The following is a 15,597-nucleotide window of genomic DNA, read 5'->3' as shown; positions in this document are numbered from 1 at the left end:
TCTCTCTCTCTCTCTCTCTCTCTCTCTCTCTCTCTCTCTCTCTCTCTCTCTCTCTCTCTCTCTCTCTCTCTCTCTCTCTCTCTCTCTCTCTCTCTCTCTCATATAACAGTGTCATGGCTTGAACCCATACCTTACGTACAATAAGCCATCTGTTCTCTTCTGTACAGGAGACACACCCAGTCCAGTCATGAAGAATCGTAAGTAAAACAGGAAGTAGTTTGTCCCTAATGACCTCATCAGTCACTTCTCCTTTTACAAAAATAAATCCCACATTTTCCTTTTAAAGGAAACTCCACTGAGCTATACTAAACACATAATAATATGCAATATTTTTTACACTAACAATATTGATCATGTCAATTTTTTTACAGATGAATGTGTTTGTTTTTTCAATAGTTGCAGTATGCTGAGTTATACCATGTTTCTGTAGTACGGTCAGCAGTATGGTTTTATTAAGCCCTTTGCTTGTATTGTCGTAGAATGCAGGATGAAGATCAGCAAACCATCACAGTGGAGGTGGAAGTGGAGGGACGTTATGACAGCGAGCTCACCCTGAAGGCTCCCCAGCCATCGACGGAAATCGGGTAATGACGCAGCACTGTCCAAATGAGAGAAATAATGTTTTCATCTGGTTACCAAAACCACAAAAACAGTTTTGTGCAGTTTTAAACTGAATCAAGTGCAAAGCATGTATTTTCCCTTGGAAACTTTCACTGAATCGAAAGCAGTGCAGTCAGGGGTATCATGGGAATGAGCAATGATCGGCTGAGTTTTCCTGGTGGAGTGATGGGAAAACTCCTCGATGGAAACAGTCACACAGGAATATAAGCAAACCGGAACTACATTTTTGTGTTGGATAATACAAGTAAACAGGCTATAGTGACAGTGAAGGTACATTATAAACATTTAAAAATCCATAATTTTAAACCTGTGGGATGTTTTCTTATGTGAGACACTTAGGGAAAAGTTTAAAGGAAGTTTTATATAAAGATGAGCAAACAGGACAAATAAACATTATATTAGGGACACTCCAATTTAAAAAAAAAAAGGCTTATTTTCCAGCTCCCCTGGAGTTGAACATTTGATTTTTACCGTTTTGGAGTCCATTACTGTTTTGGAGTCCATTCTGGTGCTAGCACTTTTAGCATAGCTTAGCACAATCCATTGAATCTGATTAGACCATTAGCATCATGCTAAAAATAACAAAAGATTTTCGATATTTTTCCTATTTAAAACTTGACTCTTCTCTAGTTACATTGTGTACTAAGACCGACGGAAACTGGCTGGTAACTTTTTTTTTAAAATGCTGGTGGGGAAGAGTTAACGGACTTGGCACTGACTGACTGTTTGTTTTCATAATCTAAATAGTGAACTTCCAGAGACGTTTCTAGAAGCTTCGTCTTCGTCCCTCCCTGCGAGCCCCAGGATAGTCGTGGAATCTGACGGTGGCAGCCAGGCCTCTGGTGGAACAAGCCGCGCCTCTGTGGATGAGGACGATGAGGTGCCAGTTACAGACATATATTTTGTAAGTCTTAAAGGTGCATTGTGTAACTTTTAGAAGGACAGAAATGCAATATATTATACATAACAATATTATCAGTAACTGTATTGTTAATATTACCGTAGAATGAGCCGTTTTATCTACTGTACATACACCGCGTCTCCTCTTATGTGGAAGTCGCCATTTCGTGCTGCCATGTTTCACAGTAGCCCCAAACAGACAAACTGTTCTGTGTTGTAACTATGTTGTCTCAGACGATGACATGTTTGTCCTGTGGCAGCTACTGTAGCTTCTCTATGCGTTTCAAACGGAAGGAATGAACTGTGGACTGAGCCATTGATAAAAACAAAACCTACACAGTGGACCTTTAAAGGGATAGTTCACTCAAAAATAAATATAATAAATCACTGGAGGAATTTTATCTTACTCCCGTGTTGTTTCAAAGTCGTAAGTCTTTCAATCGTGTTCGGAATGCATTTTTAGATATTTTTTATGAAAACCGGAAGGCTTGTGACTGTTTTTCTCCTCCTAGGAGTTTTCCCCCTGGACTAGCCAGGAGGGTTTTTCTCCTAGGGGGGGTTTTCATCCCCTGGAGATTCCGCCACCTTTTTGCTTAACTTACTACTTTGCTGTATATGTTTCATTATTACTACGCTCGCTTTTCTATGCTCTTCCTACATCTATCTAAATCTGATCTGGACAGGTTTTGTGCTCGGCAGGAGTCTATAAGCATTATTCAATTATATAAATGGTAACTACAGGAAACGGGTCCCATGCTGAATTCAATCTCACACAGGGTTTCTGTGTGTGTAGATGTTATGGGTAGTTGAATATATTGTTTACTTTCTTTAGTGTCATTTAAATATAGTCCTTGTTTGAATGTTTTTGAGTATTTCTTCTGAATAGCCACATTCTGATCCTGAAAAGCAAAAGGACTCTCCTTCGCATCCCATTCGTGACGTCTCTAAGGACAGCTAAAATACTTGAGAAATGAGAATCATTATCATAGCTAGACACATCAGATGCCTTTTAAAATCGGTTGTGTGTGAAATGGATTCTGCAAAGCCCTAAAGATGTGCAGACACCAGCTATTGAATTATTCATCCATTAACACTCCTTCCCAGCTGCGGCCCGTGTGTCTCTTATAAATGGAGCTGTCAGATCTTTCATTTATTACTTGCTAACGGCACGCCATCACCTTGCATTTTTCATTACCGTTTTGTCTTTTCATTATTTGTTTGCCATCCTGCTTTCTATCTTTCCCTGGCTGCCTGTAAGTTCTCTGATGGTGGGGTCTGTGTCTGTCAGCCCGTATCGCACACACAGAGGCTAAATTCAAATCACGCTGTAAGTTTTATAGCTTATAGTGCTTAAATATTTTAGAGATAGTTTAGAAGGTTTGTTCACACCAAGTACGATAAATATGTTAGATAGATAGATATTGGCATCCACACCGGATGGAAATGTTTTATTTTATTATTATTATTATTATGCAGTTTTGTGACCCTGTCTGTGACATTCAGGCTAGAGTCTCATAATCTATTTATGAGGAGCATTCAAGTTTGATTTCATTTGTGATCTTTCACAGTCAATATTAAAGATATCAAGGTTATATTTTCACTGCATGTTCTTTACATTATGTAGGATGGTTTTATGTAAAAAAAAAAAAACAATATATCACAAAAATACTTTATTTTGGTTATCAGCCTCTCTTGATACCCACCAATCTTTTTCCAACTGTTATAAATGTCTATTTTTTCTATCTTGATAACATTCAAAACTAATATTTGACTTGTGTGTCTATTGTTATGCTCCTCTAGCATTTCTAATGTTCTTCTCTGCACTCGTCTTCGTGTTTTTCTATTTTTAACGCTGCTTCTGGCGTCCTCTGCTGTTCTGGTGGTGTACTGTCAGCCTCCAGAGGACAGAAGCTGGGTTTATTCTCCTCTACACTACAGCGCAGGGTCTAAGACTCTGTCTGGAGACGAAGAGGAGAGTGATACAGTAAGTGTAAACTTTGTCGTGGCCCTCATACTGGTGGTCCGTACCTGTGAGAATAGCTTTTGTCATTAGTCAAATATGGTACCGCGCATTCATTTCATCTGTGTTTTTGTTGATGACCACCATATACATCACACACATCTTCGTATGTGTTTTTTTCTGTAGCAGCCTTTCTCATGAAATGCGAATAAATAGCATGCAGTGTGAATATCGTGCAATACGTACGCCAAATTCCAATCTTTTCATGTTGTTTTATTTATTGGGCTTGGGTTTGGGGTTAGAGCAAGTTTTTGTAACCCAAACCTCAATTCTAACCCTAACTCCAAGCGACCATGGTTTAATAATAGACAAAACATGGAGAAACCTATGTGTTAAATGACATCCTAAAGAAAAACCCCAAATCTTACCCCAAACACAAGCGACAATGGTTTAAAAGGCAAAAAATGAATGAGAAACTAATAAATAAAATGACACAAAAAGATACACTATATAAGTGAACATGAAGGACTGGCGTATCATATCTACACACTAAAAATGGCTGGGTTATTTTTAACCCATAATGGGTAAATTTTGGACAGAATACATGCTGGGTTAAAAATTTACCCAATGCTGGGTTATTTTAACCCAACTGCTGGGTTATTATACCCCATGGTTGCATAACAACAACCCAACATTGGGTCATTTATAACCCAGCACGTGTTCTGTCCAATATTTACCCATTATGGGTCAAAAATAACCCAGCCAATTTTAGAGTTTATGTATGCAAAATTGGAATTTGGTGTATGTATTTGCACGATATTCACACTGCATGCTATTTATACCCATTTAATGAGAATGGGTTGCTTTATACTTTCTACATTTCTTGATAAATTTAAGTCAACAAGAATCTGTGTAATGCATGAAGAGTCATCAATACATTTTGTCCTTTTCCCCAGAAGAAAAACTCTGTAAATTTTGAATGTATATCTTGTTTATATCTCTATCTCAATTAAATTCAGATGAATTAAACATTTTCTACACTGTAAAAAAGTTTGGTGTTACACTTAAATTTGTACGTGTAATCAACTTAAATGTACACGTCTTTTAACTTTTCATGAGATGCAACTTATAAAAGTAAAGTTAAAATGTCGGAGCCGATTGTGTAGCGGGCAGCGCTCCGACATGTGGTGCTTTCGCACTTTCGGCGACCTGAGTTCAATTCCCCTCTCTGCACTTTCTTATCTTTTCCTCTATCAATGTTTAAATAAAGGCAAAAATGGCCAAAAAATAATATAATAAAAAAATAATAATAAAAAAACTTAAGCTAATTAATCTTTTTTTAGCAACTCCTCAATACTCAAGAAAGTTAAAATTAATTGTAGTTTCAAATTAATTTAACAAAAACATTTTAGGTGCAACAAGGAATTTATACAGTGTAAGGTGCTTTTCATATTTTTGCATTGTTGTAAAATAGCTCTACAGTAAATGCATATTAGTAGGCAGTATAGACAAAAAGAAGAATAAAAACGAGGCTCATAATATACAGGCTAATACATGTTATTATTGCAAAATAAATTTCTTTAGAATATACCAACTATGAAAACAATAGTAAGTAGGTTTGCAATCATACCATTATATTCATAGTGCTATCAAACAAGCATTTGGAAAAAAATTAGGATTGTTAGCAGAATATTAATTGTCAGATTTTTAAAACATTTATATTTGCGCTACCAACTAAAACTAAAAAGTTTTCATAAAAAGTTACACCAAAAAAAAAAACTCTACATACTACGTACTTTTAAGAGTAATGCAATCTTTGAGCTAATGTGCATTAGCTGATAATGTTGATGTACACTTTTTGATAAACACATACGTGACAAAACCAGTCATAAGTGGCATGGGTATATTGTAGCAATAGCCAAAAATACACTGTGTTTGTGATGGATAAAGCTTCAAATTAATTGAACCAATTGCGTCGACAATTTATTCAGTTTTTCGAAGCGTTCGAAACACCACACGCGCTGGCGACACCTGCTGGTCAAAATCGTGTAAAAGCAACAAAATCTGTCCAAACATTTCGCAGTGTTTACAAAATAATAGCAAAATTATTAAAAAATCCCTTAATTAAAACATAGTTAAATGTGTATCTGTGTTTTTAGTTTTATTTAGGGCAAACAAATCATTAAAATTATTTCTCCTTTTAATGACAAATTTTTGTTATTAAATCTGTCTATAAACAAAAACTAGACAAAATGGTTGTGTTATTATTCAGAATGATGAATGTTTAACGAATTTACATAATAAAACTGACCCGAGTTCCCCTAACAATATAAGACATTGATCATTTGTGATCGACTCCCCCTAGTGGTGAATCATCGGATTTTCGAAACAGTTATAACGTTATGAAGCTTCGTTTGCTAAAATCACGTGACTTGGCCAGTTTGAAACACGCTCCGAATCACTGATTCGAATCGAAAGATTCATAAAAGTTTTGAAGCCTGTAAAAAGCAGTTCTTCGAAAGTGAGCATCACTACACAATCTAATCTATTAAAAGAATCATTAGGATATTAAGTAAAGGTCATGTTCAGTGAAGATATTTTGTACATTTCTACCATAAATATATCATCATATGTGTTGTTAATTTTGACAACTTTAAAGACGATTTTCTAAATATTTAGATTTTTTGCACTCTCAAATTACATTTTATTTTCCATAGTATTGCCCAATCCTAACAAACCATACTTCGATAGAAATATAATTTATTAAGCTTTCAAATGATGTAAAAGTCTCAATAAAGTAGTCTAGGGTCACATATTGGAACCATGGTATTGGTGGAAATATAATGTTTGTACACCACACGTAAACGTACTGAAAACATCCAATCCCTTTTCTTCTGTGTTCGTCCCAACAGTAATCAGACCTCAGAGGAAGTGAGGCAGCTGCGAGATGTTCGTCTTCAGGTGTATGACGTCATGAACTTCCATCACGTTTGAGCTGACAGCGAAGTTTTACTTCAGCTCCATCATTCACTGTCTTATAATCCATCCACAAACAACACAGAGCAAGTAGTAATAACAACATCCAGATATATTTATAAGGATTAATGAAAATATTCATGTTGAATTATTTCCTTTGTTTATTAACATACTGTGAACGTTTGATCCAATTTGAGATCTGGGAATCGAGATTCAAGTGGCCCGTAAGTTATGTGCCACGTGATCATTTAATATACAAACAGCCAACACTGGTTTATAATGCATTTCTTATGTTGTGTCAGACAGCATTATTCATAGTTTTTCTTTATATGAGGGCAGATGACTTCAAATGGCAGACAATGTATTGCGCTTGCGGTTGATTTTGTATTTATTTATTTATTTTGCTCCAAAAACCAGAGGGAAAAGATTTTCATTAGGGCTGGACATAGATTAATCTCATACAAAAGAAAAGTATTTTTTTTTGCATAATATATGAGTTTGTGATGTGTGTAAATATTATGTATATTTAAACACGTTTAATTTAAAATGTTTAATTTAAATATCTTTTTAAATTTATATATAATTTAGAATATATAAAAATATAAATAAATAAATATACACATGTAAATGTTTCTTAAATACATATATTTAATATAATAATTACACACAGCACAAACTCATATGTTATGCAAAAAAATTATTTTATTTTGTATGAGATTTATCTATGCCCAGATCTAATTTTCATTCATTTTTTTTATTTCAGAGAACGCAATAGTTAAATGCCTAATATTTTGTTCCAACGTTTAAGATTTTTATAACATGTGTAACGTTAAATGGCATTCAGTGTGTGGGAAATTCGGCAATAACCAAAGTCCCATAACATATTTAAAAAAAAATTAGGATTTTAAAGTTGTGATTCAAGCTTTTATAGTTTTAAAATAGCAGGTAAACCGCAAGATGGGACCAAACTTATTGTGTGGAGGCCAAATATGTACCATATCACAATCATTATTTCATTATTATATATTTAATGTTCATATGTGAGATTCAAAGTTAAAATGTTAAATTGTAAATCTTCTTGTAAAGAATATGTGTGTACATATATGCATTTGAGTGTGTGTGTATAATTTTACAATGAAAGTGTGCGATACTCAATACTGTATGTGCAGTGGACAGTTGCTATTGATATTGCCGTTGTGTTTTTAAGACTACTCCAGCAATATTTTGTGCATATTTCGGTTGCCTTAATCTTTATTGCCGGCCCAAATCCTGCTGTAGTTACAGATTTTCTTTTCTTATACCCCCCTAGATTGTTTGTACATAGATCTATAAATACACAAAATATATTTTAAATGTTATTTGACTTTTTTTACACAAGTGGTGTGCAAAAGGCATCCATGATCTACCCAAGCTTTCTTCCAGGATCAAGGGCATGCAGCATCACTTGTGTTTAAGTCAAGGTGGTTTCTTTGTATTATGTATAAACATTGCAACAATATCAATCCAACAGTTGTGTTTGTGTGTGTGCGCCCCTCAATAGCATGACAAATTGTTAGTCTATTTACATAAATGCCCACCATATGCATTCATCCTTACAAGCCCATTGTGTGCGTGTATTTGTTTGACCGCGAAAATAAATATGATTAGACTTTATTTGGTGGCTTTTATTCCTGAGAAGCAGTGATCCTGTAACACCGTTGGCAGAGGATTGTGATTTTAATGCATTTTTAATTCATCCATTTTAATAAAAGCTTTTAAAAGTTGTTTCCACCTAGCAAACCAAACCCAAGCAGAAAAAACATGACAACATTGGCTAAGGTTCCCATTGTTGAGATTTATTAAACCTTTAACAAAGGCATTTTCTTGAAAAGCATTACAATAAAAAGTGTGAGGGATTCAAGGGGAAAAAATAAATTTGGTCTCTAAAATCTTAAGCAAAACTAAAAGGTGCACCATTTGGCACCCATACAAATACATAACTGACAAATAATCTGGAAAGCACGGTGAGGGATGGAGGCAAATCACACGTGGGAGACGAATTACGCATTCCTGTCAATCCTGACGTCGATCTCTCGCCCGCTGAGTCGGTAACCGTTCATTGTACGGCAGGCCCTCTCTGCGGTCTCTGGGCTGTCGAAACGCACCACCCCGCAACCCTTGGATTTGCCGTTCTCCATCTTGATATCTGCGTACTGCACGACTCCTGTGACAAAACACAAATGTGAGATTAATACAGGTCAGCTGGAATAAAAGCATTTCAGAATTTGATTGGTTAACATTATCAAACAATGATCTCACCACATGAGTTAAAGGTGTCCTTTAACATCTTCCATGAAAAGTCAAATGGCAGCTATAAAAGAAAAAAAATTGCGTCAGTAACGTGACAAATTAAGAGAAACAAACGCATAAAACCAAGAACACTCGTGCTTACATTTCTGACAAAGATCTGACAGCCCTTCCTAGCGTTGGGTCCACCAGCCCCTGCACCTCCCTGTCCGATTCCGGTTCCACCGAAGGGTGTGCCGAAGTTCCCGCGGTCCATATCGGCAGGTCTGTCAAACTGGCCTCCTACGCCACCGGCGCCCATTCGATCCATGCCGGAACCCATTCGGTCCAGACCTGAGGAGGGAAAGCGGTCGAGGGCTCCGGTGCCCATACGGTCGAAGTTGGTTCCCATGCGGTCTAGACCCGTATTCATCCTGTCCATGCCCATAGGAGAGGCAAAGTCCATCCCACCACCGCTCATGCGGTCCAAGCTGGACGAGCCGAGGCGGTCGAACCCGGTGGGGCCGAGGCTGGAGCTCATGCGGTCGAGGCCTGATCCCAAACGGTCCATGCCGGGCCCAAGGCGGTCCATGCCTGCACCCATTCGGTCGAAACCGGTACCCAGCCGGTCTAGATCGGAAACGCGATCCATGCGATCCATTCCCATTCGGTCTAGGCTGGCCATGCGGTCCATTCCACCGCTGAGACGGTCCATGCCGGGATTCATCCGATCCATTCCCATGGAACCTCCTCCTGGTAGACAAAGAAAAATAGTGAGGTTAAATGCAAAGACGCGAATTGGTATCCTGCGGCACGGTATGATTGACTTGAGCGTTGCCGCGGTTAATGCGCAAAATGAAAAATCTGAACTTTGGTGGATATTCATGCTGTGGTAACCAATAAGGAGCTTACTCTAGTAGTCACGTGATTACAGGGAGCGAGCAGAGTCGCAGAAGCCCCTCCCATGACACAAATTTCCAGGTGAATGTCTCAAATTACTAGAATTTCATGCGCAAACGAAGCAAGTAAAATTGTTCAAGTGTCCAACTACGCACAAATAGCACGTTTTTGCCGCCTCAACCGTGGCTGGTGTGAACGTACAATTAAATGAAATTACACTTATATGTTAGGGTATGTAATGGGTTACTGACCCATTCCTCTGTCAAAGGAGTCTCCAAAGTTGCTCCTCGTCATTCCCATGTCAGTGCGGCCACCGAAATCCCTATCAAAACCTCCGCCGCCACCACCAATGCCACGATCCATATCTAAAAATAAATAAAAAACTATTATTAACAGACCATACACTAATGAGACAAAACTTAAAGATTTCCCCATCAACTCTCTATATAAACTTACCATTCATTCGCCCCATTCCAGAGGGTCCAAAACGATCCATGTTGTTCATACCGCCGCCGCCACCACCAAAATTATCCATACCTTCGAAATTATTTACGAAATGTTAATTCACTTGCGCATTGAACAGATAACATGAATGAAAAATGTTGATGCTGTATGGAAACTACTCAGCCAATCATCTTGGCATGCACAATCCACTTAACATGCAATTAATTCAGAGGAAACATACCTCCCATTCTACCCATGCCACCAAATCCCATTCCATCCATTCCTATGAAAACATTCATTTATGAAGAGGGGATGGGAATGATAAGTGAGTGAGTACAAACTGAAATGATTAAACAGGCATGTTTTTTACCTCCTGGTCCCATGTTGTTCATTCCACCTCGGTTGAGTTGGGCAGCGTCGATGGGCTGACCGCCAGGTCCTAAACCAAGGCCGATGCCACTCAGACCACCTGCATTGGAATTGTTGGAAAACAATTAGAAAGGGGACTACAGCGAGATGTCAGGAGCACATGTGATTAATGGTCTAATCAGATTCAATGGATTATGCTAAGCTATGCTAAAAGTGGTACCGCCAGACCCGGAGATCGGCTGAATGGATTCCAAAAAGGTAAAAATCAAATGTTTAACTCTAGGGGAGCTGAAAAATTAGCAAATTTTCAAAAAAAAGAGTGGAGTGTCCCTTAAAACGGTTAAAACAATCAATCACTTACGAGGAAGAGCTGGTGGACGCTCTGGGGGTCCGAAGTCACCTTTAGGCAGGGATTTCTCATCCTAGGAAAAAATGGCTAGTGTAAATGGGCAGATTGAGGTACAATTAAGTTTCTGATGTCAACCAAAGTAACTGCTAACTTACCAGTTTGACATGCATGACTCTGTTGAAGAGGAGCTGCCCATTGAACATAGCTAACATACATTAAGGACAACAGACCACAATTCTAAATATCCAATAAGCAACACAATTTTCTGGACACAGTTCAGTTATTAGGAAGGATACAGACTGCCTGAACGGCTTCGATTGGCATTTCAAACGTGACCGTTCCCATGCCTCTGCTCTTTCCATCTTTATCCTCCAGGATGTCGGCACGCACCACGACTCCGGCCATTCCGAACACCTCCTTTAGCTTCTTCCATCCAACCTTGTAGTCCAGCTGAGAAGAGACGCACCACTGTTAAAGATCTGATAATCCCAACGTTGTACGCTTTCACACAGCGGATTTCAATTCTTACATTGGCTACGAAAATGGTGCTTCCGATTTTTCCTGCCTGAAGCCCGTGAATGATCTCGTTGGGAATGTTGGGGTTGTTCATGAGACTGGGAGGTATGTTGACCATGGGTGGACCTCCAGGCCCTGGACCCATTCCTCCACCCATGCCCATACCTCCACCCATGCCCATTCCACCTCCCATGCCTCCACCCATACCTGGGGGTCCACCACCGCCTCCCCCCTGGGCCCGGTGAGCTTCACGCTGGGCAATCACTCCATCTGGATCCTACAAATGGGTATTGTTTGCTTATTCAAATGCAAATCGAGGTCATCAGGTAGTAATAAAAAGTAAAAGGGTGTGATTGAGAACACAAAGGCTCGTTCTCACTAACCTCTTTAACTTTGAGGGGACGGCCATTCATGACGTGTTTGTTGACTTTTTCCACTGCTTTTTTCATGAGCTCTTCAGTTCTGAACTCAACCACCCTTTATAGAGTTAAAGAAAACATTAGCAATGCAAAAAAAAACCAACTATAAAATCTAAATGAGGAATGATTTGAACAACACTTACGCACAACCCTTTGTTTATTCAGCACGCCAGCCCAAACAAAAACAGAAGGGGAACAAATTCAAAATTAGACAAAATTCGCAATGCATTCAGTGAAAACTCAGGAAATTATAAAATATAAGATAAATGACTAAACAACAGTACATCTATGTGGTGTCCACTTACTGCAACACAATTACATCTTAGTTTACACTGAATTACATTATAGGCTCAAAGTCAAAATCACTGATCGGAAAAAATTCCCAAACCGGCCTTCGGTTCCAATTACACAATCAAGTTCGGATGTTCCATTGCTGTTATCTCACTAAAATCTTTTCAACGAATGTTAACCTTGTTTTGTTATTGAACACCACTCACTAAGACTCTTGAAAGGAGACACACGAGAAACAGCGTAACTATTTAGCTGCGAAACAACCCCAGTGGTTCCGCTCAGAACCACAATCGGCGTCCGTTTTTGTTGCCACCCAAGACGACACATTTTGAACTCTCAACCCTGGACATCCCACATTAAAAGCAGAGTAAATGTAAAAACTCAAGCGGACAAATGGAGGTTCGTCTCTTTGCACTTACCCTTGACTTGCCTTCCGCGTCCATTAAGTGTTCCACGTACGTTACCTCACCCACTACAAATCAGATCCCAGACGACACACACCAAGGGAGAGAAGCCGAGAAAACAATTGGGGTTTAGAGAAGAAACAAACGGAACGGTGACGGTGAGCTCGGTCTGCGAGTCCAGAGCCTCCCACAGCACCACAAATTCTGGTACAGGTCTACAAGCAGCAAGCTTTGAACATTTTAAGGTGAAACTTCTTAAGCGGTCCCTGCTGAAAACCTCAAACATCCAATACTGACCAAAAGATTTACGACCTCGTGAGCCATCGGATTTGAAAGCATCTCAACTAGTCAATGAAGTGGACAAAAAGACACTTCATTTGGTTTTTGACTGGTCTATCTATCCCGTACACAGTCGACACACCTAATCCAAGTGGCATTATGGAAGAAAAATGGCTAAACCCAAAGGGGGAAAAGTTACGAGTTAGACATTACAGCAACCTCAATCTCATCCACATGAAGTCATCTGGGCTGCCCAACTATTCACTTGGCATTGTGACTCAATTTTAAGTGGACTCGATAAACCAGATCATATATAAATAAAAAAAATCCTGCTGGTCAAGGACTATGATGCTCTGAACCCGTTCAGGTCCGTTATCCACCGGTAGGTTTTTCGAAAACTACTCTAAGAGCCATCCTTCCAATTCTCCTGTCCAGAAGATAAAACAAGGACCATCTTAAGAAGCTGCTTTACTCTGTAGACCTGTACCCCCAAAAATCAATCACACTTCCATTTAAAGGCACAATAATGAAGATCTGCAGCAACAACATTCACTCTTGCAAACCTAAAAAAGAAAATGCAATTTAATTCTACACAAGCACAATTTCCACATGAAATTCCCATGCATAGGAATGGCATGGAGGAATCCTTTAGTAGAGGGCACTACTAAATATTTACACCTTAAAGTGGATCTTATAAATAATATACATGACTAAATACAAAATGTGACCCATAAGTACTTAAATTCTAACCAACAAGGATTATCTAGCTGAATTAGTAGAGTATTGCGTTAGCAACTCAAATGTCATGGGTTTGAACCCACACACATACTGATAAAAGCATCTGCAAAGTGCATAAACTGTAACTGGGTTATCCAAAAGCCAAAGAGACCAATGCATGGCACCAAATGTACTATGTAATATGTGCTTATGAAAAACAACTTTGTGCACGTTATCCAGTCACTTTTTTTGTAGGCACCCTACAAAGATGACCACATTACCTACTTGGACCACAATTGTGATTTTTCAAACAGCCTCGAGACAACTTCCCCATGATGGGATATTTATCCTCAATCCTACATACGTCTCTTACAAAGCCAACTCGTGACCACCTTTTAGATTCGTGGCTAATTAAAGTGGCCCTGTAAAACGACTTAAACCCTTACCTTTTTCCTTCATGAGATCTTTCAGCGTTTGCCATTTAACATCGTAAGGAATGTTGCTGACAAACACGCGGTATCTTTTGTTTGGGTTTCCATAGGGCTCAAATCTTCCCCCGCCACCACGTTTCTGGGGTCTCTCCTTTCTGGATTCATGGTTGGACTTTCCATTCACTGCATTCCTATAAAGAGGAAAACAATCATAAGATCCCTTCGTGTTTATACATTATTATCCTACAAATAAAAGCAGTAACGTGAGCATACGCAAGTTACTACAATCGAATCGAAGGTTGTGTTGCATTAGCATGCTAATATGCTAAAGCTAAGCTATAGTGGCTAACAAAGAAAACTCATTCGACGCATGTTTACCAGTAATTAAACTCTAATATATAGCATGTAGGAATTATTTTGTGTTTAACAAAGCAAACAAACTGTGTACGTAATTTGTTGTTTATGCACGAAACTTAATTCCTCACGATTTGAATTCGACGCCTTTGTTTGCATGCATGACCTACATCCAACGACTCTTATATAAACAATAAGCACTGATTGTTTTCTGAAAGTTAGCCATTAAATATAAAATCGTATTATGGGTACGAAAAACAAGATATTAAATATCTACCGACTCTTATTTTTAACAAATAACAAGATAAGCAAATAGTTGTGTCGCATTACCCTTGGCCTTGTTTCTCTTGCTTGGCCTCAGTCGACATTTTGCCTTCGTTTTCAGACATCGTGTTTTCCGTTTTGAGTTCAGCTGCCCCGACCCAGTCGTCTGACTCAGTCTAGAAGATGAAGATGCAAACGAAAATATAGGCGAAAAATTAAAAACGTTGGTGAATTTTCCGCAGGCGCCGTTGGAAGGGTTTGTTACATGCGCACGTCTGCAGCCGGGTGAAAATGGCGACGACGCAGCTCGAGTGAAATTGATATTTGAAGAGAAGAGGGGCGTGATAGGAAGTGACGTATGACCATTCACGTTTAAACGCTGCTCAAAGTGAACGCTGAAGTAAAAATATTTTCCGTCATATTTTATTATATTACTTATTTGTATTACATTGGAAATCATATTATTTAATTTAAATAAAAAATATTATTTTATTTCATAAAACTAATTCCCTTAACTGAAAGACCAAAATCAAAACTATGAAATCAGAATTCACCTTATTCACTTTGTTAAGGCACATTACATTACTAGTTTTGTAGTGAATAATTCATCCATGTAAGTTGATCTATGTAAAAAAAAAAAACTTCAGATCCAATCACGCCGCTTTCTCATTAAATATTCAGTTTCATTTGAAAATACGTCACAGTACTTAAGTTGGTCGCAATTTCACACGTAAGGGAGAGGGGGACAGAAACTAAAGCTTTTTGGCTCTTTCGTTCAATTTTGTTTAAGTTAGATTAATTTTTTACACAATCAACACACACATATCTGCTGCAAATGAACACTTCTTAAAGTTTGTTTGTGGGACCTACCGTTATCGTACAATTACACCAAAAATGACAGGAACGCAAACGTTACAGCTTACCCCACGGTGGGGTTAATTGTAACAAACAGATGGTTTAATTATAAAAAAATATAATATAAAATTCTGTCTATAGACGGTTTCATCGGACGCACGTGATACACGTCTGGATCCGAACCTTACTTCCGGTTTCGTTTTTTTAATGGTCTGACTAGTTGCTAAACTCGTCGAAAATAACAAATGTTTTGGTTTTCTATGTAATCTATGTGTTGTTTTGT

At 38.4% G+C, this 15,597-nt stretch overlaps 2 protein-coding genes across 4 annotated transcripts in view; one reads left to right on the top strand and one right to left on the bottom strand.

The window, feature by feature from the left end:
* pip5k1ca (phosphatidylinositol-4-phosphate 5-kinase, type I, gamma a) overlaps window positions 1–8,122 on the top strand; it is a 30,201-nt gene extending 22,079 nt beyond the window's left edge. The window contains exons 14-18 of one of the 2 annotated variants that reach the window (XM_065245862.2): window positions 168–197; window positions 480–584; window positions 1,369–1,525; window positions 3,416–3,505; window positions 6,394–8,121. In XM_065245862.2, the coding sequence (XP_065101934.1) occupies window positions 168–197; window positions 480–584; window positions 1,369–1,525; window positions 3,416–3,505; window positions 6,394–6,396 (385 nt within the window). In that variant the 3' untranslated portion in view covers window positions 6,397–8,121. Of the gene's footprint in view, window positions 1–167; window positions 198–479; window positions 585–1,368; window positions 1,526–3,415; window positions 3,506–6,393 lie in introns of both variants that reach the window. The other variant, XM_065245871.2, reaches the window with a different exon arrangement.
* Window positions 8,123–8,271: 149 nt separating this feature from the next.
* Window positions 8,272–14,783, bottom strand: hnrnpm (heterogeneous nuclear ribonucleoprotein M). 2 transcript variants are annotated; one of them, XM_065245891.1, is made up of 16 exons: window positions 14,526–14,783; window positions 13,857–14,032; window positions 12,430–12,482; window positions 11,863–11,870; window positions 11,684–11,777; window positions 11,314–11,577; window positions 11,081–11,234; window positions 10,940–10,989; window positions 10,797–10,857; window positions 10,437–10,535; window positions 10,308–10,349; window positions 10,079–10,159; window positions 9,874–9,987; window positions 8,889–9,475; window positions 8,756–8,807; window positions 8,272–8,660 (listed from the first exon to the last, which is right to left on the bottom strand). In XM_065245891.1, exons 1-16 carry the CDS (start codon window positions 14,582–14,584, stop codon window positions 8,497–8,499), a joined length of 2,058 nt encoding a protein of 685 aa, XP_065101963.1. In that variant the 5' UTR covers window positions 14,585–14,783; the 3' UTR covers window positions 8,272–8,496. The 2 variants fall into 2 exon arrangements, with proteins under 2 accessions (XP_065101963.1, XP_065101955.1); XM_065245883.1 differs by lacking the exon at window positions 10,308–10,349 and having other exon boundaries at window positions 11,863–14,032; window positions 14,526–14,782.
* Between the last annotated feature and the right edge of the window lie 814 nt (window positions 14,784–15,597).

The sequence above is a fragment of the Paramisgurnus dabryanus genome, chromosome 24, assembly GCF_030506205.2.
Source record: "Paramisgurnus dabryanus chromosome 24, PD_genome_1.1, whole genome shotgun sequence".
NCBI lineage: Eukaryota > Metazoa > Chordata > Actinopteri > Cypriniformes > Cobitidae > Paramisgurnus > Paramisgurnus dabryanus.
This window is presented reverse-complemented; position numbering and strand designations above follow the sequence as displayed.

Excerpts from the sequence above, each read along its gene's own strand:
- hnrnpm (XM_065245891.1), bottom strand. The coding sequence starts at position 14,584 with ATGTCTGAAAACGAAGGCAAAATGTCGACTGAGGCCAAGCAAGAGAAA. Across the intron at positions 10,536-10,796 it reads GCGTCCACCAGCTCTTCCTC|GTGGTCTGAGTGGCATCGGC; the intron begins GTAAGTGATTGA and ends ATTCCAATGCAG. Across the intron at positions 8,808-8,888 it reads GTCAGATCTTTGTCAGAAAT|CTGCCATTTGACTTTTCATG; the intron begins GTAAGCACGAGT and ends TTTCTTTTATAG.